This window comes from Arachis hypogaea, chromosome 9 (genome assembly GCF_003086295.3).
Source record: "Arachis hypogaea cultivar Tifrunner chromosome 9, arahy.Tifrunner.gnm2.J5K5, whole genome shotgun sequence".
Classification (NCBI taxonomy): domain Eukaryota; kingdom Viridiplantae; phylum Streptophyta; class Magnoliopsida; order Fabales; family Fabaceae; genus Arachis; species Arachis hypogaea.
In genome coordinates, this window is record NC_092044.1 from 81,156,136 (window position 1) to 81,182,845 (window position 26,710).

At 32.1% G+C, this 26,710-nt stretch overlaps 1 protein-coding gene across 1 annotated transcript; it reads right to left on the reverse strand.

Annotated features, from left to right (window-relative positions):
* Window positions 1-405: 405 nt before the first annotated feature.
* LOC112711098 (uncharacterized) lies at window positions 406-9,015 on the reverse strand. The gene is made up of 12 exons (XM_025763653.3): window positions 8,899-9,015; window positions 6,108-7,563; window positions 5,648-5,655; window positions 5,156-5,337; window positions 3,795-3,855; window positions 3,604-3,702; window positions 3,431-3,525; window positions 2,970-3,083; window positions 2,593-2,660; window positions 2,247-2,357; window positions 1,663-1,897; window positions 406-714 (listed from the first exon to the last, which is right to left on the reverse strand). Exons 2-12 carry the CDS (start codon window positions 7,460-7,462, stop codon window positions 604-606), a joined length of 2,439 nt encoding a protein of 812 aa, XP_025619438.1. The 5' UTR covers window positions 7,463-7,563; window positions 8,899-9,015; the 3' UTR covers window positions 406-603.
* Window positions 9,016-26,710: the final 17,695 nt, after the last annotated feature.

A 26,710-nucleotide genomic window follows, 5' to 3' on the forward strand; every position in this document is an offset into this window, starting at 1 on the left:
TCAAGAATTTTCCATGTGTTTAAAGTTTAAACTCAATCCTTAACTACAACAAAAAGGAAAAATGAAGTCCTAAAAAATGAATGTTGAAACCGCCACACTAACTAGAGCAAAATAGAGCTTGTATTTCAAATTATTATCAAATTTTCATTTAGTTCATTGTGTTTTAATCAAAATGAAAAAGAAAAAGATAACTGCGTATATTCATCATTTACATAGTCATAATGTTATGCCATCTGCTTAATTCATTACATCTATCTGTTTCTTTAAGACAATTTTTCCAATTCCTTTGGGGGTCGTTTGGTTACAGTTTCAATCTGTAATCAGTGAGGTTCATGCCTTTTGCTTCTTTTCAAGTGACAATATTCTTTAAATTTATATTTAATATAGACATAGGGAAACAAAATATGCATAATTAAACTACTACATATTTGATTTAAGATCAATAGCCATGCCCCATAAAATACAACAGCTTTAGTTACAAGAAAAGAGAAGACAATATCTCAAGGTACGAGAATAAACCTATTACATCAACCCAACACAATATCCATAAAATAAATAATAAGAAATTAGTAATGAACTAATCCATTCGTGGGTAAAATAGAACTAATTCATTGACAAGAAATGCGCCCTTGCAAGTGTATATTCCTTTCCTGCAATCCATACACCAGTTTGTGACCATTGCACATCTTCCCAGTCCAAATTATCCTCCAGTACCTAATTAGACAGTGCAAGTTTTCTGAAAAATAGTATATATATATAATATATAATAATATAATACCACAACTATATCTTAGAATATCAAGGAATATCACATATAATCAGTTAGTTAACGTGATTACTATTATTATATGAATATTTCCTTATTTGATTAAGATTAAAGTCCTTAATATTGTGACTTGAATTTAATTTTGATCCCCTATCGTATTAATCAGTTTTACATGTACATCTAATTACATAATGTCACATCAAAAATAACTACATTTTACACTAACCATGTGATTACGTAAATGGTCATTCGAAAGACGGATGTGATTGAATGACTGAGTAAGACGTTTTAACTGTCAGTGTATCGAAATAAAAAAGAATTCTATAGTTGGGATCAAATAACACTAGTGTTAATTTAAGTAAATGTTATGCTGTTAAATAATTTGTTGTTCGTGTAATTTTTTCAAAAAAGAATAAATAAACTTAGATTAGTTTATATGTTATAAATCAATTTTAAAAAATTTCATGTCAATCCAAAATAGTTTGCTATACTTTTTATATATTTGAAAATCAATATAATGTATTCGTTACAGAAACAAGGATTATTCAATTATATGCTATTGATGGCCGATTTCGGTAAAAAATAGTATAAATGATCAAATGGTGCTAGGTGAACAAGTAACTTTTCAAGCAAACTCCCAACCAAATGTCCAAAAAGAACCAAAAAATCAATGTTCTTTTCCCTTCAGAAACTGCATTCTTCTTCCTCCTCCTCCCTCCTCCTACATGATTTTTTTTCTCTTTTTTCTCCCACTTTTCCCTCTTCTTATTCTTCTTATTCTTATATTTATGCATTTCTCAATTAGTTATATCTAAATTACACAATTGAGAGGACAAAATTCTACGGATCTTACGTACATGCAAGAGTAAAGCAATCAAAGAGAGGATTGAAAATACCTCAACATGTTCAGGCGGCAGAGGGATGCCAATGGTGCGCATCACCTTCTGGGGCAGAGGCTTCTTACAACGAGACCAACGGAATGCCTCAATCATGACATTATCACCATCATGTTTTTCACCAATCGCAGAGTGGTGGTGGTGGTGATTCTGAGACTTCTCTGTTCCTGCGTCGCGCAATGGAGTTGTTGGTGTAGCCTTGACCATTTTCTCTCCAGAAAAACAAAGCTCATATCTGCACCAAAAAAAAAAAAAAAGGATGATGACTCGATTAAAGAAAAACCAATGGGAAGTTTCTTAACTTCACTAAGGCCTCTCATCGAAACAGATTAATACTTGTCAAGACATAATCATGGATTCTTCGTTCAACTATAAATGGAAATAACACTGGTAGTGGTAACACAGAAATTTTGTCCAACATGGTTTTCATATTTATAAGCACATTCCTGTTGCATGTGAGTAGGACATTTACCAATTATAATGGCTTCTTTTTTATTTTATTATTTTTCTTTTAAAAAAAAAGAGAGAGAGAAAAAAGAATCAAATAATGAAGCCTTCTTGCAAAACTACCATGTCAAAAATACCTATAAAAATGTGTCTCCAAATACAAGACTTCCCCCTTCTTCAAACGAGCAGACGTGTAGAGTGGTTTTTTAAGACCTTTGTCAGCAACAATGCTTATGCTATATTTGGTCCTGGTGATCATGAATATTCAATCAATGAGTATGGATAAATGTAAAAATTAAAATGAAGTTATCAGCAAAATAGACATGTTGCATCCCAAGTATAATTTAGGATCTGAAATTCTGCAATCTTATCCACCTTGCATTGTTTAAGGCTGATATATTCTTGAAATATACCAAAATAACACAATTGGGATTTCTACTGTTTATATACGCTGCAAAACAAAAGATCCGAATGGTAGCATACCAGGGCTCATTGCAGAGGTTGTACTGTATTGTGACTTCTCGAACAAATCTTTGCTGTCGCAAAGCATTCTGAAAAGATAAGGGACCAACTTGTAAGATGGTAGCAACTAGGTTAGCAAAACAAATCTCAGACTTCAATCAAACGTGAAATTCTTTTGAAATCACTTTGATCTAGAAAAAAAAAATGAACAATCCATATATATGGCAACTTAGAAAGCTGATCCCTGAAAGTACATATATAAGAGAATCAAAACAAGCTTCAACAGGTCCATAAATGAATTGCATAAACAAAGAAGCTATGGATAACAATCTAAAATATCTAATAATTATCAAATTCTGCACTGTAAGAGTTTGATTGTTAAAAGAAGCCAGACATACCGAAGCTGCTGCCCTGGTAGTTATTGTCCGTTCAACAGCCACCGGAGCAAGGGTGGGCTCAATGGTTGAAGTATAGGTAAGGCAAGGTTCAAGATCTATAGTTCCACCCCCTTTCTGGAAACCAACAAAATGAACATTAAGACCATGTAAATGCTTGTGCACATAACATATGTCAGATGAACATATGTGCATACCAAACACATTACTTTTTCCATCAAAAAGACAATGTCCTCAATAGAAGATTTAACAAGATATTAAGACAGTAATAGAAGTATACATGCAAGACACCGTCAACTTTCTAAAAATACATGAGACTAAAGAAAAAAAGTAATTATATTCATTACGAAAAAATGTGATTAATATGCCATCTAAAGCATGTGAAACTGTAAGAAAAAGATCAGATAACTTCATGGGGGAAAATTGCAAAGGACAAAAGAAGATTGTATAGCTTCTGATACTACCTTCACAATGCAACACCGTTCAACTCGATAACTACAACCAATTGCTGCACCCCAAGCTCGGGATCTTACATTGTTTCTCAATGTGGAGGTATAGCCTGATATTCATACATAATACCATCTTTAGATTAACAAAATAAAGCTTCAAAAACAAAAATCTAAGCCGGATGGCTTACAATCTTGTGGAGGAAGCACTCGGATAGTTGCACGCAACTCTTGTATGGCTGCATGAGGCGGAGAAGCTGTTGGGCGACAGTAACCTGTGTGCATGAGAACTGTGCAACAAGATTGGAACATCAGTTGAACATATCACCTCTTGTCATTTGTAAGAAAAATCTAACTGTATCCTTTCTGAAAAGGCACATACCAGCAACAAGATCCGAGTCATATGTGTATACATCGGTCCCCCAAAGCTGGCCACCTCTGACCTGAGTATAATAATAATGCAATTCACTCAGATATGCTATAGCATCAATGAGAAAAGCATATTCAAAAGCATCCCATGTCTAAACCTTACAGACATATAAAGAGAAACGGCAAAAAAGCAAATAAAACACTTTTATCTCATCGAATCATTAACATGACATCATATGAAACCCCCTGCTCCACAACACAACTGCTGGAAAAGAAAGGTCTGAAAAGATGCGTCTGTAGCGTGCAACACATTGAGAACAATTCAAGACGATTTGGAAACTTCATACTTAAGGCTTTTTGGTTGGAAATATACTCTAGCAAACATGAATCTTAATCCTCTATGGATTTCTAGATATAAGGCATACCTACTTGATCCGAAAGAAAAAAAAATCATGCAGTGTCAGATACAGATGGAAGAAGCAGAAGAAGATTTAGATGAATCAAAAGGTACCAGATAATTGGCAGAATATGGATATTGATGTCTCAGAGCATCCTGGATGAATAGACAAACAACATTTTTTAAATATTTAACTCTAAAGGTTAATAGAGACTAGATTAGATCATGAACGAGTTACAATCAATGATATTTAAAGGATTTGACAATGGCATTTGTGGAAGCAGAACTAATAATAAGTTCAGCCGTATGGTTCTCACAGGACTCAGAATCTCTATTCTACACCTATATTTAAAGCTAGGCCTCTAGAAACCATAGTAATGGCTCAATTAGAGAGGAGACATCAAGCTACAACTAATCAAGCCTTGAATATACCATAACTTAATATAATGGGCATATAGTGAAACATAGAATATTGCATTTAAAAGGGAGGTAGAAGATTCCCTCAACATTTTTCAAATTATTTAATTAATTTACCTTGCTTAAAGATTTAGCTAACAAGTGCCCCTTAAGGTGTTGAATGTAAGAAGACTAAAAAGTTCCAAGTTTTCAAAACATTTATTGTATAAAAAATGGATAAAACTATAAAAAAATTCCAACATAGGTAACCTTGACAAAGGGCACTAGTTAGTAAAACCATTACTTAAAATCTATACAAGATAAAAATAGCGCATAATACCTAAATGCATCATCAACAGAAGGAACTCTTCAATGCAATGTATTTCAAAGGCCCCAATCCACCAACCACCATAAGAAAGAAATTAAATGATTGGTCTCATTCATCATTTTAACAAACCAACTCTCCCCCGCTCCCCCCCTCCCCCCCAAACACACACAAAAATAAAAAACGAGAGAGAGAGAGAGAGAGAGAGAGAGAGAGAGAGAGAGAGAGAGATAAAAGAAAAAGAAAAAAGACTCACTTGACGATTTGTAGCAGTAACATAATCAGAAGGTATACAAATTTCCAAAGTAGGCCCATTACTAGAACTTTCACCATTTTTCTCCAGTTGAGACACGGATGATTTATATTCCTCCCACAGTTTTATCAGCTCTTGCATACTATCACCAACCTTATAAACAACAGATGAAACCTCTACTTTACCTGAAATACCAGAAACTTACATAAATTGGATATGCAAGACTAGGGTAACATCAAGCTTTAATCTTCTCTATTCCAGTGAAAAGTGATATCAACAATTGATTAGCGCACAAGAATAGTATAATCTCAAGGAAGACATTAAGATAGAAGTGTAAAGTGTAAACAAGCACAAATATGAAAGCAGAGGAAATATCATAAACTATACAGAAACAAGCCAATCAAAGCAATTCATGTTGGCCCCCGCATTATTTCATGAAGGCGAAATTCAGTAGTCATTTGTAGATCAAGCCAGTAAAACAAAATGACATCATACCTTGAGACCTGCAAAATATTTAGCAAGATATAGTTACTATCAGAAAATACAGCAACATAATTTATCTTATTTTTCTTTTTTATTATATCCATAAAGTTCTATATTTTAATCAATTAGATATATCTTATCTATTCGCCCAATTTATGGCCTACCATACGATCTGTTATAAAAATAGGTAAATGCTTTTATTCATCGAGATCTGATATGATGGTGCGCAATATCAGTCAGCCATAAACCGCCAGTTACTAGATCTAATCCTTAAATTTCTATTGAATTTATTTTTTCAAGGAAAACTTCTTGACCCGAATTACAAACATCATAAAAGTAGGACTAGTCAATGAACACAAAGAAACTTCTACTGGATGAAACTCTGAAAGTTATTGTAAACGAAACACATGATAGTAAGAAGATCCATAACAAGTTTACTAGCAACAAAAAACGAAGTAGAAGAATAAAATACCCATCATTGTCTGCGGAACGGGATCTGAAACGAGGCTCTCGGTTAGGCACCTGAGGACTTCCCCTAGATCGTTGTATCCTTCTGCGTTGCTGGGCACTGAAATTATAGGGTTCCTTCTCCTTCTCCTTCTCTATAGCCCCTTCCACATCAGCACAGCCATCATCTGATTCCTTGTCAAAGCCTCTATTTCGCTTATCAGGTCTATCCGGCTTATCACCTTCTGAATCAGCATCTCTCTCTTTTTTTTTCTCTTTTGATTCACGATCAACATTTTTCCAGCTATCAGCATCTTTTTGTTTCTTCTGGTCTGGTAACACAGTTTCTTGTTCTGGCAATTTAACCAATCCATCCCCAAGTTCCTTCTCATTATTTGGAATCTCTTTATCCATTCCATTCAATGAGTCTTTCTTGATCTGATCCTTTTCCCTGTCTTTTGAATTTTCTCTCTCTTTTGGATGATCTTTTTTCTCTTTCTCCGACCTTTCTACATCTTTGTCTTCCTTGGCGGATTCTTTACCATCACCACTTGTATTGCTAACGTCTTCACTGCTTCTACGATCGTTTCTTTCTTTTTCCTTCTCTCCCCATTCCCGATGCTTCACATCCTTGCCTTTCCTATCTTTTTCTTTAGATCTATCATCACCTTTAGAGTCTACTTTGTTCTCCCCAACAGCCTCGTGAGCTTCCACGTAGTCCCTTTCTTTTGTTGTTGAACTCTCCTTTCGAGCCTCAAGTGGTCCTTGTGAATTGCTACGTGGCATTTGCCAAGTCTCCAAACTACGACTAGGTGAATCTGAATATCGTTTTCCCCTATGGTAATCTTTTGATTCCTTCCAATTCAAATGGCTGCTAACCATACCATAGCCATCCTTTTCTGTCTTGTCACCTTTTGATTCATTATGACTCTCCCGGTCATATTTGACATCCTTATTGTCATCTCCTCTACCCTCAACACGCAAATCCTTTTCACTCTTAGCACTCTGAGCATCCCTTCTAGCTTCAACATGTATATCCTTCTTCTCTATCTTTGAATCACGATTTTCAAATCGGAAATCTCTGTTGTCCTTAGAATCCCTTGACTCTATCTTGTTCTCAATACCAAGTGGATGATCCGGATGAGAATCATTTGATAGTGATGTAATCCGATACACTGAAGGAAGAGGAGATTTTCTATCAGCATCACGGAATTCTGTCCGGGGCGCTTTTGCAGCACGGGAATCCTGACCTATATCATAAGGCACATGGTATTCATTTGAAGTTGAAACCAACTTGGAATATGTACTTGAATCATCGTGGGGATGCTTTGAAGATGGATGAAGAGTATCTTCATGAGATCTCTTAGGTGTGCCACTCATAGTGAAAACTTAATACAATCATGAAAGTCGAAGAGGAAGTAATCTGAAAGCCAAAACAATTCCTATCTCAGCTATCTGTTAGCTACGAGGAAGTTGGGTAACTGCAAGTCAATAAGAAAAGTTTAGAAACTACATAAGGCATGAACAATTTTCTTAAGGGTAAGTGAATAGGCAGAATTTTTTGTGGATTCCCTGAATCTAATCCATAAAATTCCTCTCCCCTTTCTAACCCTGCTATCAACCTAACCAACAAATGCAAAGTACATCATGATATGATGATAAAACACGAAGTCAAAGATAATGATTAGAAAGACACACAGGTAATCAATGAAACAACATGCTTAATAAAGGTAGCATCAAATTGAGTGTAAATTGTAAATACAAAATCTAACAAATGCAAAATTTTCATTTTCTGCAGACACTGAACAGCAAGATGCACGTTGCCTGGCCATTCTCTAGGCACACTAGCAAGCACGTTGTGGTTGTGGTGTTGCCATTGGGGTCCCCCGCCCCGGGTGCACACACAGTACATGCACAACTTACAACACTGCCATGTTATGTATATAAGCTTTCCAAAAAGAAAAAGAGAATAGAAGAACAATTACTATATGTATACCATTATGCAATGTATTCTATAAAGCTGCTGCCCCGTTTTAAATGCCTAACTTGGTCATTTCACACTATATAACTCCATTAATTTTATAAGTCTTTCGCAAACATTTCAAATAACCCCATATTCAATCTCACATCATGCTTTACCCCTTATTAACTCCTCTATTAATTATAACTAAAAGTAATTTAAATTACTAGTTAATAGATTTCAATATGAAATGACATATTTCCTACCAAACCTAAGTGATTCATAGTATCATACAAAAAAAAGAAACATATTAAACCTAAGAAGCGAGTTTAAAGAAAGGGTAAAAAAAAAAAAAATCCCACCACCATGTAGAATGAGAAATCCAATTCAAATCCATGCAAATTAAGCCGTGAAATAAAGTGGCACAAGTTAAACAAATCTAATGCTAACACCAGAACAAGCTCAGACTGGTGAGCCATGAACATACAATCAAAGCAACACAACCAAACAATAACAATAAGCTCAATTAGACACATTTCAGAGGACAACATTCAAGGTAAACCAGACAGAATCGCATGATGACTACAACAGCGAGTGAGCTACACAAAAAGATTAGAGCTTTAACCTTTCTTTTCAATGAATCATTGAATTGAGAGTTCAATGATTAAACAATTGCAGTAAGAAAGGTTATAGAGAACCTAACAGATTACAATAAAATGGATTGAATTAGCAGAAGAAAAGAAGAATACATGTACATTATGGCATTTCATGAAGAAGTAGAGAGAAAGAAAACCCTAGAAATAGTGTGAATTGAAGGTCTTTGTTTCTTCTTGTGAGTTGGGAGTGTGTGTGGTACCTTTGTTATCGGCGAGAGAAACACCCTCTTTCAGATGTGTCTGTCTCCGTTTTTTTATGTATTGTATTGAGGTTACAATGTTCTACTTAGTACTTACCATTTTCCGTTGTTGGCTTCGTGTTTTATTTCTAATTTTTGTATTTTATAATTTTATAATTATTAAATATTTATATTAAGGTTATTGATTAACTTTTTTATAAAAAATATATAAATTTAATTTTTATTATATTTATTATAAAAATTAATTTTAATAAGCTAATATTATAAATTATTTATATAATTATACAAATAAATTTATATATTTAAATTATTTTTTAAGAAATAAATTTGAAAATTAATTATTTTTAATAATTTATTTACTGTGTGGGTGGGGACTCAGACACCAAGTTCTACTCATGACTCATGAGTTGAAGTCCCTGTCGGACGTCATACACTTCAGGTGGGGAGATATATGTTCCACGAATAAAAAATTTCGGATTTTTGGGTTTTATTAAATTTTATATTTTATATTTATTCCTTTTAGTTATATCTGTTTCTAAGATTCGGGGAAAATTTTTAAAATAGAAAATATAATTTTATTAATTAAATAATATTTAAATAAAAAATATAAGAAAGACTGATTAAAAATATAAGAAAAATTATAAATATATTACTCATCTTTTATTTTTATCTATATTATATATATATATATATATATATATATATAATGAAGACATAAAAATGATTATGTATAATTTTTTTATAAAATATTTTTTATTATATTAATTCATAAAAATATTTGTATTATTATTTTCAAAACTTAAATTTAAAATTTTTTATTTAAATTATAAATCACTTTTTATTTTAATTAACTTTATTGCTTATTATTTTTATACATTTTAATAAACAAAAGAGTACATCAATATATAAAACAACTACTCAAGCTATTTTAAAAAGGTGAGTGATAAATATACCATTTAAACTACGAAATATTTTTTATAATACCCTCCACATAAAGCCTTACGCTATAGCCGAAAATTAGATGTAGTGAGGCATTACGACGCTTAAAAATAAAATAGATACATACATATATTCGAAAGATAATATAACTTGGAGCATATAAAGAAAAGATAAATGAACAAGACCCTTATTGCACTTGAAATGTTAAAAGGTAAAAATGTTGGATACGGAAACAAAAGATATATAGATATATACATAAGATCCAAGATAAGATACATAAATAGAACTAATCTCGAACTGCAAAAATAGACCGACTAGACAATATTACAACTCAAAATATACCAAAATACATCTTGTTTCTCCATAATCAAAACCTCTAAGAGGGATATGCAAATACATATTCAAAGTGGAGAATAAACATCTAAGTACAAAATAAAATCCAAAACACAAGTCTTCGCTTTCGCCACAAGGAATCCTACATGCTCAACGAGATGCGTCACGTCTTGTATCTGAAAATCAACAAATTCACAACGGCTAAGAACCCGAAGTTTCTCAGTAAGGTAATAATTCCAAATAGAAACTATGTAAAACTACATGGACTTGCTAGGCAATTCTAGCCTCCAATCACACAAAGTTAAAGTCTAGGATTCTTTCTAATCCAATTCCAAACAGGATAAACAAACTAAATTTCAGCTCTTTCCAACACCTCTCAGCATCTCTAATTTTCAATATCATAGTAAACTAGTATTCAATAACCAATTTAGTAATAGCAAGTACAAGTAATCAAACACATTCAAAAGTAAGTACAACAAATATGGCAATTAGCAATTAGATAGAAATGGATTTGGATCCTCTAAAGTTTGAATTTCACTTTAGAGAGTAAAGTGTGATCTCTCACCATTGATTATATAAGTAGGACCAAAAATAAATATGAAAGAGAAAATATTCAAGGGTAGAAGATCATACTTTACCCTCTAAAGTGAAATTTAAACTTTAGAGGATCTAAATCCGACAGAAATACTCACATAGGCAAACCAAATACAATATACACACCCAAATAATTTTACATAGATGTATATAATGCATGCCTGTCCTACTGGTCATGAGCTCACGTGTCGGTTAAACTGTCAAAATCCGACACATTTGGTAGCTAATCCGGACATTCTCTCTGTTGCGCATCCCCAAGAGGAATATAACCGAAGGAGAGTGTCTTTTCACCTTCTCCTGGAGGAATCACGAAGGAGTGTGCCTTTTCACATACGAAGTAATGTGCCTTTTCACCTTGCACTAGAGAGAAATGTGGGGAAAAAATAATAAGAAGGAGAGTGTCTTTCCATCTTCCCCACATCTACACTGCAACAAGAGAGGGAATCCTTCATCATTAACTTGTCTATCACAGTAATAGAGAGAACCCTTCATCCTCAACTTGCCTAATCGAGAGTGTAATAATGCCACCATCCTCACTGTGGGTGGAAAAAAATCAGCATCCCCACAACGACACCGCAACCACGAACAAGCGAGATGGAACAAAATTTTGAAACATCAATTTTCAAATCTTCATAACTTTTGCAACAAAATTCTGTTTTTTTTTCATTCTTAGATAGTTTTAGAGTTCTTTTCAATAGTTTTAATTCAAGATAAATTTCATGTAATTTCAAGTTTCGAACATCAAGTTATGCCCCCATCGAAATTGGTTAAAAATATATTTTTACCAAAAATTTACTTAAGTGTTAATTTCTCAAATTCTCCTTTCTTTTCCTTTCAAAACTACCCCAACTATTCTTCAACACTCATTTAACAATTCTCAATCACTTTCTACCATTCAAAGCCCAATTCAACAAATTTCTAATACAATCAATCATTTCCAATATTATCCCACCAACAATCAAAACCAACAATCAATTACCCAATAAATTCTCATAATTTCAACAACAAATCACACATGGCAAATGCCACCAACTTACCATAACTTATCAAATAGGGGATATCTCACTCTATCACGGTGTCCGACCCAAATTTTCATTTTCATATCCCTTCGTAAGCAATCATACCACGTCAACTCAACTATACATGTATATTTATATCCATATCATAATTCAAACTACCATCCAACTAATTAATAACAACAATAATCATTTTCATTCAACGCTATCTTAAGGACACTTAACCTAGGTTTTCACATAATTTTACATAATGTCTACCCAAAATTAAAACGCGTACCTTATTGAAGACGGTTTCTAACCTTTAAATTTTCTTTTTGAAATAGACCCAAGCTTTAATCAATTAACCAAACCTCTACTAAGCGCTTCAAACGCAAGTCAAGCGCCAAACCCGCAATAAAATTAAGCCCTTAAATATTTTCCTCCATCAATTCAAGTCAAGCACTCAAACAACTCTATTAAATCTAAATTAACCAAGTTTTCTCAACCTAGGGTACATATAAAATGGGAGTTTAAAGGAGAAAAATATCACCTTATCTTATCTCATTCAAAATTTGGATGAAATTCAACTACAATTCATACTAGAGTTTCTCTATTGCATCAAAATAAAAAAATCTCAACACTACATATCGAAAACACGAATTTAAGAGGAATTTTAAAAATGGTTCAAGATTCTTGGGACTACTTACAACAAAAGTGGTATAGAATCGAATAGAACGACGAGGTGGTCATGGGCCACAAACGAGTTTTCAATCGGAACTATGGTTTAAAAGTTACGTGGATTTGAGTGTGTTAAATGAATAGTATCTAGGAATTTTGATCCCTTCTCTTCTTCTCTTCTCTATCTGTGGCTCTCTCTCTCTCATTAAGTGAATAGTGTAGTTTTGGCCTATTAGCGTTATTTTGGGACAAAATTTTTAAAATAAGAGTACTAATTTTTATTCTAAATATTTTTTCATCATTTTTACAGTTTTAGTTCTTACATGCAATTCCAAACAGATTTAAGTCGATACAACTAATTTATAACGGCATTATGTATTTTTTCGTAATTGATTATATTTTTGCGTTTAAATTTATTTTTTAAATTAAATTTTCACCAATAAATCTCTAAATTATAAATTTTAAATTTTTAACTCCTTTTTATTCATAAATAATTTATTAATTAATTATTTATTATTTATCTAAATTTTACATTTTTATGTTGCATAATTTGTATGCATGGGTAGAGATTTTATGTATACATTTATATTATTTATCTATATTTAATTATTCTATATATATTGAAAGTTTGAAAGAGGGTTGATAAATCAATTTTATTTTTAAAATATTTTTTATTATATATAATCTATAAAAAATTACTTTTTCAACTTTAAGAACTGAAGTATAACTTTGTTATTTTAATATAGTATATTTACTATTTTAACTAATTTTAAATTATTTATTATTATTACTATTATTATTATTATTATTATTATTTATATTTAATTTATAAAAAATTAGATTAATAGACACGTTATTGTCTATTAATGCACTGATATATGATAAATAAAAACTATACCACATGGAGATTATTAAAAACAAAATTCTCTATCTGTTTTTAATTGATTGTCTGCTTTTAAATTTACATTGCTTAACTTGCTCCCCTCTAGAGTATTTGTTGAAGAAAATGAAGATAAATATTAAAGGTTTTATTTTGAACTCTAGCTCAATGGTGTGTGAGAGTATTTTCTGGGCGAAAATTTATCAATATTCAAGTAAAACTGATTCCATAACCAGATGGATCCAGAAATATTATTATGGGGCTAATGATATATAATATTATAAAATTATACAAAAAATTATATAATATAAGATGTATTATAAAAATATATCGATAGAGAATATATTTTAAAATGTAAAAAATGTGTGTATTTTTTACTAACAAAATACTCAATTTTTGTTATTATAAAATTCATCGAAAATAGAATCTGTGTTAAATTTTTTAGCAATTTTTTTTAATATAATTAAAAGACAATTAACAAAAAATTCATCTTTTATTTTGTCTTTGGATCATTCTTCACAATATTCATAACTAAAAAAGATCTTTCAAAGAGAATTAATACCAATGAATCAAAAATATTAGTAATAATATATTTTTTTTATATTTTTTAATATTGTTACTTATTTTTTAGATATTAGAAATTATTAATATTTAGGTGGACTAGAGTCACTAGACTATTATTTATAGGATAAAGTATATTTTTTGTTTTTGAAGTTTGACAAAAATTTCAAAAATACCCCTAAGTTTTATTTTGTTTCAATTTTGTCCCAAAAGTTTTCAATTTGCATCAAATATATTCTCAACTAAATTTTCAAAAAAAAAATTTAAGACCAATCTAATAATAATGCATGAAAATTATGTTTGATTTTCTTGTGTTGAGAGGTTGTTCTTATGAAATTGTTGTTGAATTGATCTTAATTTTTTTGAAAAATTAGCCGTAAGAGATATTCTTTATGAAAATTGAAAATTTTTAGGACAAAATTGAAACAAAATAAAATTTAGAGGTATTTTTCAAATTTTTGTTAAACTTCAGAAATAAAAAATATACTTTATCCTTATTTATACTAGACTAAATCTTAAATAAATTTTTTTAAAAATTAAATCATATTTAATAACTTACTACTATTAATTTTAAAAAAAAAGTTAGGCCGAAATTTTTTACTGGTTAGAATGCATCTTTTAGTTTCGTACTTTTTAGGCATTAGTCCTATTGACTATATAAAAAAAATCTATTAGAATAATTTCATTAATTATATAAGCTAATAGGAAAAATTAATAATTTTATTAATTATAGTAAGACATTACAAAAAAATCATAGTTATTTAGAGTAACTTTATTAATTATAGTAAGATGTTTTGGAAAATTAGTAAATTTGTGAAATAACGTAATTAATTATAATTTATGATGTACGGACACTAATATGAATATAGAACACGACACAATACAAGATACGTCGACACATAAATTTTAAAATTTTAAAAGATACAGAGACACGTATATATATAAAAAATAAAATATTTTTTAGATAAATCATAATGATATTTTGATATTTTATTAATATTAAAAAATAAATTAATTTTTTAATTATTTTTATGGTCTTATTTTAATTATATAGAATATTTAAAATATTTTTTATTTTAATAAATAATAATTATATACTATTTTTAAATTTATTTCAAGAATACATATTAAGAATAAGATTGGACACACACATAATATTATTTAGGTATGTCTAATCGTGTCTGAAATTTTTTTTTGTATTTTTTATTAAGATATCGTTATACACAGCAGACACACATATCGAATAAGTGTCATATTCAAAATGTGTCTAATATGCAGATACAGTAACTCAATAAAATATCTATATTTCATAAATTATAATAATATAATATAAAAAATTAGTAACTTTTTTAAGTAATTTTATTAATTATGGTAATATGATATAGAAAATTAATCATTTTGTTAGATTCATTTCATTAATTATAGATTTATAGTAATGTATTATAAAAACATTAGCAGGTGCAATGCAGGATGGGCCAGCATGTCGAGCTAATTTTTTATTTTGTTTTTACAAAAGAGTGGTGAGTATTCTCTTTCTATAAATATAAATTTAAAATTATAATTTTCAAATGCGCCTCTTTTACAGTGTTTTTTATTTTCTTTATTTATTTTACTTTTCTAATTTTATTAATTTAAAAATTAATTTATGTATTAATATTTTTAGATAATTTATTTTTTGTATGATGATTATCGTTATAGTCTTACTGTTATAGATTATATGGTGTATTATAATTTTTAAGTTTGAATGTTTAATGTGGATTACAAAATGGTTTATAATGTGATTGATTTTTATTTGTATTTGTATTATATTATATTATATTTTAGTAGATTGATATTAATTATGTAATTTTATATTTTTACATTAATTGAGCTAATTCAAAAAAAAAAAAAAATCTGATCTGATGGACTGGTCCTGCCATAGAATGACTCAAATTAAGGATCTTGATTCTTGAATTCTTGACCTATTTAAGTTTGACGGGACAAGTAGTTTGCTTTTTGCCAGCCCGTATGAAAATTTAGTAACTTTTAGATCAATTTCATTAATTATAACAAGATGTTACGGAAAATTAACCATTTTTTTGAGTAATTTTATTAATTATAGTAATATGATATAAGAAATTATTAATTTTGTAGATTAATTTACTAATTATAGTAAGGTTTTATGAAAAATTTTTAGTTGCTTAAAGTAGATTTATTAATTATAGTAAGATGTTATGAAAAATTAATAATAATTGTTTAAAATAATTTTATTAATTATAGTTAGATTGTTTGAGAAATTAGTAATTTTTTAGAATAATTTTATTATTTATAAGAATGATTTGGGACATTAATTACTTTTTAGAGTAATTTATAGTAGTACAGTATTATGATATGAGAAATAAGTAATATTTTAAAGTAATTTTATTATTTATAGTAATACGATATGAGAAATTAGTTATTCTGTTAGATTAATATTATTAATTATAGTGATGTATTAGAAAATTAGTAGATGTTTAAAGTAACTTTATTAATTATAATAAGATGTTACGAAAAATTAGAGATGTTAAAATGGGCAAAATTAAGTGAGTTTACCCGCTAAATAAAAAAAATTTGCCAAACTCATAGGTTTTGGTAAGATAGAAATGAGTTGGTCTGCTGGACAATTCTTTTTTTTTTGTTTTTTACGAAAGAGTGACGAGTACCTTATATATATAAAGTTAAAATTATAACTTTTAAATACATTTAATTTCTTTAGTTAGTTTTTTTTATTTGTTTTATTTTTTAATTTTTTTATTTGAAAGTTGACAATTGATGTATGTTAATATTTTTAAATATTTTATATTTGTATAATTGTATGATGATTATGGTTATAGATTATATGGTGTATTGTCGTTTTTTTCATTATTTGAAAATCTATACTTCAAAACATTACACTTTTAAATTCTCAAACGATACTGTGAAAGAAATAACAAAAACATATAGATTCTCATATAAAAAATTCACACTGTAACACCCTATCACTCTAAGTCTTACCTTTAGTCGTAAAATAAAGGGCGACAAAGCGCTATGACAGTTCTAAAGCTCATACAATAGTGTATATATAGAAAGGAGTAATAAGACTAGAAGCTCGATATAAGGAACAAGAATTCAAAGATAAGTAATTAAACAAAAGAAACAAATTGCGAAGCATTCACACAAACTAACTAAAAGTGTAGGCACACAAGATAAACAGAAAACATGTGGTAAATAAGTTATATATATATATACTAACTAAAAGCGTACGCACACGAGATAAACAGAAAACATGTAGTAAAAACAGAATACAACAGAATTTTGATGTTTAAAACAACTAACATCCTATCTGTCAAAGTTTTCATTAATATAAGCTTCTAAAGTAAAAAATATATAAAAGTGAGAGACTACAAAAATAAATCAAAATAAAAGTTGGATCATCCTCCGCTTTGTCACCATCCTAAAACTCGCTGAGGTGGGTTGCGACCTGCATCTAAAAAACAACAACAACATATCGTATAAGAATCGGAGGTTCTCAGTATGGTAACAATGCTCAATAGATAAGATATAAGGTTCTGGGAAGGCAAAGGCAATCCTAGAACTTCACATCGATATAGATATTCAAGCTTAAAGAAATATATAATAAAACCATAAACAGGGTAATCTAACTTAAGCGATTTCTATTCTAACTATAGCCACTGCTGTCCCATAGCCTTCACCAACCTACCCTCCATGCGATTCCATCGCCACCGCCTACTGATCCTCCTCAAACCGATAAAACACAAGTAATGCAGACAAGTAAAGCACAATTAATATACATATACAACAGGTAGATCTATTAGCAATTAGGCTTATATTCAATTAGGCATAACTCAAGTAATCAAAGCAAACAAACATGTAGAAGATGCATATGATGAATGTCTATCTTATTTTTGGCTCGCGATATCATTTGTCGATTTAGAGTTGCCAATCCGACACATCCTCTCGGATGTCACCTTTCTGCCAAGTCCCTGGGATATAGCACCTGGCTCACTGTGTGCACCCCTAGAATATAGTACCCGGCTCACTTTTATGCATAATCCTAGGATATAGTGCCCGACTCACTCTTATATGCTCCCTGGGATATAGCCCAACTCACTCTTATGGCAAGAAAGGTTATGCGAACGGGATACTACCTCAATCCTCACATCTGAACGTAGGTGGGATACCCCCCACAGCCCTAAGCCGACGCTTCTACCCCGACAAGTGGGATTAAACCACCATCCTTGCCAAGTGCATAGAGACACACCAATCAATGCACATCATAATCATCATTCAGTGATCACTGATCAACTCAACAAATTCATCAACCTTGATCTTCCAGAATTTCTCATCAACTTTCATATTCTCAACTCATCCTAATCATTACCATTTCTCAACATCTTTCAAGTTTATAAACCATTCAAATAAAATATTGTTCGACCTCATTCATTTTTCAATTCCTCATCAATGAAATACTCCACAACTCAACTCTCACTAATTTCATCCACAAGCCTTCCAAAACTTAAGTCACTAGCTCTAAACTTATAACCAAATAACCTTTTAAATTCACTCAAAGCCCTCTCATAAGTCCCAAAGTCTTAACATTAGCTAGGAGATCTCAACCAATAATTAAAGAGGTTTATAAAGCTAGGGGAGTGCTTAAAAATTCAAAAATCACATTTCCAACAAAATAGTGATTATGCGTATGCATGCATAGTCCCGCATATGCGAACGTTCAAAAGCGAAAAGGATTGTCGCGTATGCATGCCCTATTCCGCATACTCATGCCACCCAATTTTCAGAAAAAGCTGTTTTGCTATAGAATTCTATTTTTAACACCAAACTTCAAACACACATAACTTTTTTGTTTTAAATATTTTTCATCCGTTCTTCAAACGACATAAATATCTCAGACCCAACTTTCATTCAAAATAAGTTTCATCAAAATTAAGAATCTGGAGGCCAAGTTATGGCCAGTCAAAATTAGTTAAAATCAAGGTTTTACCAAACATTCAAAGTCCTTTAGTTTTCCAAAACTCAAAATCATACAAAACCAAATTTCATAACCAACAATCCTACACATTCATACCCATTACCAATTATACTTCCATCATTGTTCTACCACACATCACCAAACCATTTAATTCCCAATCACCAACTCTTTCCACAATTCCTAATCACAAATCACCATTCTCAACGATAATCAATCCAAACATCAATAAAATCATATATTCATTATTCTAAACCATCACAATCATTATTCATCAGTTTATCATTATCAAAGCTCACATCCTCATCATTTATCATCAACATCAATAACCACCATCATTCATCCACAACATCAATATTTATCATAAATCCTCATCAACACCATCAATTATCATCAATTATCATTAACATCGTATCACCACAACATGCTCAACGACAATTAACCATTCCATGTAATTTCATACAATTCAATCCTATCCTAAGGTCCACTAGCCTAAGTTGCCCACAACATTACATATTATTAAAAAAAAACTAAAACCATACCTTGGCCGATTACCACACAAGCCAAAAATCACCAATTTGATCTCCAAACAAGCTCTCATACCCAAACAAGCAACCAAAGCTCAGCAACTATTTCAGCTCATATTTCAAGCATTCTAATAATCAATTCCACTCCAAACAACATCAATTCAAGCTAGCTATCATACAAATTATCATAAATCAATCTTAGAATTTAACAAATTGACAAACCACAAGGGTTAAGAGTTTCTTTATCTTACCCACTGTGGATTGAGATACAACCCAATAATAACCCAAGGTTAATCACCACTTAAACAACCAAAACCACAAAACCCACTTAATAATTAAACCCCAATTTCAAAATCTGTTAGGGAAGAGAAATGAAGTAAGAAATTCAAGTTCTTACCAAATCTGTTTAAATAGAATTGAAGAGCTCGACTAGAGTTTCGCGTGACCGCAAACGATACCCAACTTTGGGCGAAAACCTTTAGAATAAGTGACCAATTTTCGAATCTAAATATTTTTTAAAGTTTTTTCTACAGTTTTAATTCCTCACTTGAAGTACCGGACAGACTTAAACCGATACTTCCGGTTAAATCACTAGTACGCATTTTTACGCATTTTTTGCAAAAAATTACTTTTTTTCCACTCAGAAAAATCTACTGGATCAAAATCTCTCCTTCAAAATTTCTAATTAACATTTCTAAATTTTTGAACCTATTTCAAACAATAAAATTATTATTTTATTTTAATTATACGGCTAATTAAACTTTCGGTTTTCACCCTCAAACCTTTGTAGTAAAATATGATCATTGTAATATAAGTTTAATTTTGATACACTGATAATATAAAATATTTTTATTCAATCGTCTAATCACACTCATTCATTTGGATGACCATTGGCAGAAATTGGTCGATTAAGAATTTATAGAGAAAACAGCGTTGCAAGTACAGTTCTTAACCGACTGAAATTCGCTTATCAATTTAGAAAGGGTTGTCACAATTTTAGAATGAAAATACTGGGAGTATGAGTCCCACGTCGTCTCCCAACGAGTTGACAAAAGAGTGCAGCTTATTGGTCAGAGGTTTTCCAAGAAATTTTTGAGTTGAGAACAGAAAAGTAAATAATAGTGAATTTAAGCAACGGAAATTAACGAAAGAATTTATATAATTCAAATAAAAGCCTTGACTGGGAGGATATTAATTGGAAGTTTTATCCTTGTTGAATTTTTCCAAGTGTGATAATAAAAGGTTGTTGTTCTACTTGGTCATCCCTTATATAATAAGGGAAAGTCAAGTAACTAACTAACTAACCCTATCGCTCACGTCCTAATCCTTTCCTAAGAAAGGATTAGAGTCAGAGACTAGAGAGTCAGCCAACAACTCCCAATTAAAATTAACACTTGAGTATTTCAACTCAAGGTTATCCTTTTAATTAACTCCCAATCAAGTTAGGAAACTACTCCATTAACATGAATATAACTTTCACAGAATTAAAAAGGGAATAGAAGGAAAACATAATAAATAATAACTAAAAATTAATTAAAAGTAAAATTGGTTCTTTGCATTAATAAATTCCAAAATCATAAACATACTTATCCAAACAGGGTTAATGGGCAATAAAAGAATAACGAAATAGGGAAACAAACTAGAATAATGAAGCTTCAACGGAGGTAATGATTCTTCTCAATATCCAAAGCAAAAGCAATAAAATTGTAAAGACTATGAATGTGAAGAAAACCTAGAGGAAGTAGTAGAATTCTCTCTAAGATTCAAAACTATAACTAAAACTATGCGTAATGAGAATGTGTCCTGAGTCTCTGCTGTTTCCTGGCTCTAGTCTGTGTTTCTGGGCCAAAAACTGGGTCTAAAACTGGCCCAAAATTGCCCCCAGTGTTTTTCTGCAAATGCTGTACGTCGTGCATGTCACGCGTGCGCGCCAGGTGCGCACGCACATCAATTGTCCTCTTTGCCTGTTGCGCGTACGCGCCAGGTGCGCGTGCGCGTCGATGTGTGAATGCGCTAATGTGCGCGTGCGCGCCAAGTGCGCATCCGCGTCGCTCCTCGTTGGTCAGCTCCTTTGTTTCCTTGCATTCCTTCCATTTTTGCAAGCTTCCTCTCCACTCTCTGAGCCATTCCTGCCATATAAAGCCTAAAAATGCTTAACGCACAGATCACGGCATCAAATGGTATAAGAAGAATTAAAAATATATAATTTAGAGGTCTGGAAAGCAAGTTTTCAACCATAGAATAAAATTGGGAAGGGATTGTAAAATCATGCAAATCATATGAATAAGTGAGTGAAGAGTTGATAAAAATCACCCAAATTAGCACAAGATAAACCATAAAATAGTGGTTTATCAACCATTCATGCACTCAATGTAAAATGTAGTCATTTCTACTCACGTGATGACATTTTTTTTGTGTTTAAACAAACAAGAAAACAAAGCAAACTAGCTAAACTATATCAAAGTAAATAATTTGCTGAAGAACTTCACTTGGAGAACTCTAAATAATATGAAACTTAGAATTCTCTATGAAACTCACCAAACAATTTGGTAAGAATCTCTGAACCTTGTGTCCTGTTTTTCCCTATTCAAAATTCGAGTTTTTGATGTGTATTGAGAGAGTTTGGTAATTTTGATGGTTTAGGGATACTCTAGCGGTGGATAATTGTTAGATTTTGCCTAATTAATCCGTGGGTAAGGTAAGGAATCATTATTTCTCTTCTAATTTGTCAATTTTATATGATTAGGGTATTGAATATTTGTATGTATATGGAATTATATGGCATTAGGTTATATATATGTGAAATTGAAGTCAAATTGGTGAAGTGGTGTACTTGAATTAGAGCTTTTGGTGGCTGAAACCTATAGCACTTGATTTAGAACCTTAAAGGCTTGAATTGAGTTGTTTGAGCTTGGAAAAAATCGGCTAAGGTATAATTTTGTATTCTCGTAGATAATATATGTTTTGTGAAAGCGTAAGCTAGTTGATCGTAGGATATGTTGAATCTTGTGAAGTTGCTAATGTTAGTGGTTTTAGTGAATTATTGAATGTGCTATGAGTTTATGATGATGATTGTGATAGTTGATGATGAGCATTGATAATGATTATGAATGATAATAATGATATATTGATGAATTGTGTTGTGTTGATTATTGAATGTTGGTTTGGAAGTGAGAAAATTGAGCATAGAGATATTGTGGAAGAGATGAGATGGATATAGAATTGCTTTGAGGGTATTTGGTGTTGTTTGAATTATGAAACTTTATAAAAATAGATTTTAATGAATTCGAAAAATAGAAATTTTAAACTCTTTTGGTAAAAACAGATTTTAATGAATTTGGCAGTCCATAACTTGAGCATCAGATTTTGGATTCGAATGAAGTTTGTTTCAAATTAAAGATCATTTCAAGGACTTCAAAACGGTTTAAAATTTGTGAACATCGAAGTTTTGTAGAGAGAGTTACGAATGTTGGAAATTAGGTGTATAAAACTGATTTTTAATGATGTAACAGCTTTTGAAGAAAAGGGAGTGTCATGTACATGATCTGCACCCACGACGCGAGCTATGCTCACTGTTTTGTAATCTCGCGTACGCAGGGCAAGGTCTGCATATGTGGAACCTGATTTTTGAAAGCTCACGTACGTGAAAGTAAGCACACAACGCGAGCCCCCTGTTTTAGCCAAAAATGAGGTTTTTGAGTGCTAAGACAATCCTCTAACTTTTGAAGCCTATATAACGACCTTCTAGGACTTAATACCTTGTTTTTATACATAAAAAGAAGAGAGGACTTATAGAGGATGGTTGTGAAAAAAAAAAGAACTTGGATTGAGAACTTTGAAAGAAGTTAAACATGGTATGAAATGATGATGTAAGTTGAGAAGTGCAGAAATGTTGAGTTTTGTGATGAAATGTTGAGAATAATGAATGAGACATGATTGGGGATGATGAAATGTTGATGAATTATGATTGCTGATTGACTTGAGATTGAATGAATTCTTGAAAGAGATACCTGGGCAGTAGCAAGGATTGGGGTTCGTCCCTCTTGCTCCAGGTCAGTGATTGTGACACATGGGTAGTAGTAGTAGTGGATTATTCCACTTGCTCTAGGTTGAGCTTGTAAATACCCGCCTGGGTAGTAGCAGTAGTGGTTACTCCACTTGCTCTAGGTTAAGCAAGAAGTAGTAAGGGGGTTGTAGCTCAGTCCCGCTTGCTCCGCAATGGGTGTTTCTGTCCAAGGTTAGCTACCAAGACATGTCGGGTTTGGCTATATAGCCGACAGATGATATCATCAGCCATAAGGCAGGAATTCATCATGTTTATTTGTTTGTTTTATTTGAGTTTGCATTACATGAGTTAGCCTATTTGAATTACTATGTCTACTTGCTATCTACTTTACCTGCTATAACTGCATTCTATTTGTGTTTTCCTTGCCTGTATTGTTTGTCAGTGCATTTGAGAGGCCCCTTGTTCGACGGAGGAGTGACGAGGGTGGTTCCACCGAAGTTTGGAGGGTTAGAGGTAGGGGTGGTAACAGAGTGGGTTTTTGCTCTACTCGACCTCGCCCCGCCCTATAATAACCCGCATAGAACCCACCTTCGCTCCTTCCCGTGGGTAGTAAAAAGGTTGAACCCTAACCCGCTCCCGCGAGTACCCGCCCCCGCGGGTACCTGCCCCATCCCTACCCACCTCTATAATTATTAAAATCCAATAAATAAAATTAAATTTCAAAATTTATATAACCATCATCACATACATAACATAAATTAAAGTAAAATTTTAAATATGATACAATATTATTAATCATTTTACTAATTATTTTGTATATATTACACATATTATATATTAAAATTATATATATTATATATATACCGGGGGTAGGGGCGGGTATTACCTAAACCGGCCCCGCTAGAAACCCACCCTAGTGTGGGGCGGGTAATTACCCTCCCCGAGCGGGTAGGGCGAGGTGGGTATTCGCAGGTTCAGGTGGTGTTGCCATCCCTAGTTAGAAGAAGGGGAGATTGATGTGTTAAGCTAAAATTGGACTAAAACCTAAGTACCATAGATAGTTTACCTGGTTTTTGGTTTAAAGTATAACTCTAAGTTTTTAATTTGAGTGTCAGAGTTCTAGGATTGCCTCTGACTTTCTTGGAACCTTTTATATTAACTATGTGGGCACCTTTACCATATTGAGAACCTTTGGTTCTCATTTCATACAAAATATTGTTGTTTTCAGATGTAGGCCGAAGTATCGCACTGAACATTCTGGAGACTCTTAAAAGCGAAGAACTATCTTAAGACTCGGTGTTTGTATTTTTATTTGTACTTATACGTATGTAATAGATTCTCCACCTTGTATTGTGTATTTTCTCATTTCTAGAGGTTGACTTGGAGAAACAGGAATTATGTTTATCTCTTGGTTTATTCTTGAGTTGTATATATATATATATATATATATATATATATATATATATATACTAGTCGGTCTTTGCTTCGGAAGTCGGGTTTAGAGCTTGCTGGTGTATCTATCTTTTGAAACTCCATTTATATACTTGTCTATTTGGTTCTCTGTATAAGTCGTCTATCCTATCGCCTTTCGAATGTGATGCATTTTCAATATTGTCTTGATCATCCTTTCTTCTAAGGGTCCTAGTTAAACTATTGTTCATATATATCTATTTACGTATTTTTGGTTTAGAGGTCGTAGCGCCTCACCACCTTTGATTTACATCCTAAGCGTAAAGCTCTACGTGGTAGGGTGTTACATGAAACATCTACAAAACACAAAAAAATGATCAAAATTTCAGCAAATATCAAACAAAGCATACTCATACTTAGACCTTTTTTCAAATTTTATAGAATATCAATCCTAAACCAACATACTGACAAAAATTAGCTAACAAATTCACAAACACCTTTTACACTAATAATAGAAGATTTAACAATTAGATTCACAGAAAATGGAAGAGAACAAATCGGAAGTGAAGAAGATTGCTGAAGCAGAAGAAGACCCGGTGGTAAAGCGCTACTGACGAGGAGAGCAGAGGAGAAGAGGACTTGACGGATGAGAAGAGGACGACGCATGTGAGATCGGAGAAGACATCGTGCATCTGAGCCAAGGAGGACCGCCAAAGAAGAAAATGAACAGATGAGCCAAGGAGAACTGTTGGAGATGAGCAACCAAGACAAGCCAAGGACAACCACGTTGCTGGTGAAGAAGACGACTACACACGACGAAGAACAGGACTTCGGCTTACTGCCTTGCTGGCAGAAAAGATGACATAAGTGAAGCTGAACGACGCCGTGAGAGAGTAACTGTTGGCTGCCACCTTGAAGTCATGAACTGCCATTGTTAATGAAGAGGTTTTGGCTGTGGTTGGTCACTAGATTTGGCAGCTGAAGCTCTGCTAGGGTTCATTGGTTCAATTTGGGGGAAAGAAAAAATGAGGGAGGGTGGCTACTGAGACTTGAGATGATTTTAAGGTTAGGTTAAATGTTATATATGTACATATTAATGATTAGATTTTATATTTTTTTATTAATAATAAGATAATCAGGTTCACGGGTTGGTTCGGGTTCCGTGAACCCAAAACCAATACCCGAACCAATTACGGTCAGGTGTCATCGAGTCGGGCTTGATTATACCCAATTACCCATCGGTTCTAGAACCAAAGTAATTGGTTCAATTCGGTTCGGGTACGGACAGATAATCGGGTTACCTATACCCATGAATACCCCTACAAGATATCCAAGTAGTCAGTTTCACACACAATATCTTTGATACCACAGTCCCAAGCTAGAACAAGACCTTTCTAAATAGCGAATAACTCACATCTAAAAATAGACTAGAGGGAATGCTACCCGAGCAGCCCATAACCTAGCAGCCATTAGAGTCTCTAATTATATAACCAAAACCACCCATATTCAAATAAAAAAAGGTTAGGATCACAGTTAATTTTAAAATCGTTACTTAATGGGGGCTCCCAATTCATTCGATGATTGAAACACGGAAATAGAGAAGGCTTTTTAGCTAACTAACCTATAATGTTAACCATGATCTTAGCATTTACAACCACTTCATAATTTGACCAAGAACTCTCAGTATCAAAAATATCATTGCACCTACTTCTCTACACCCGCCACAGTCCTGCACTAATTATTGCTTCATTTCCAAGTACGATCTTTCGAAGCCAAGACTCAAAAGACCTTCCACCAACCAAATCAACTCAAGAATGATCCAACATCCGTCAAATAGATATAGATTTCGCACAGTCCACAAACAATGTTCCATAGTTTCTAGAGCCT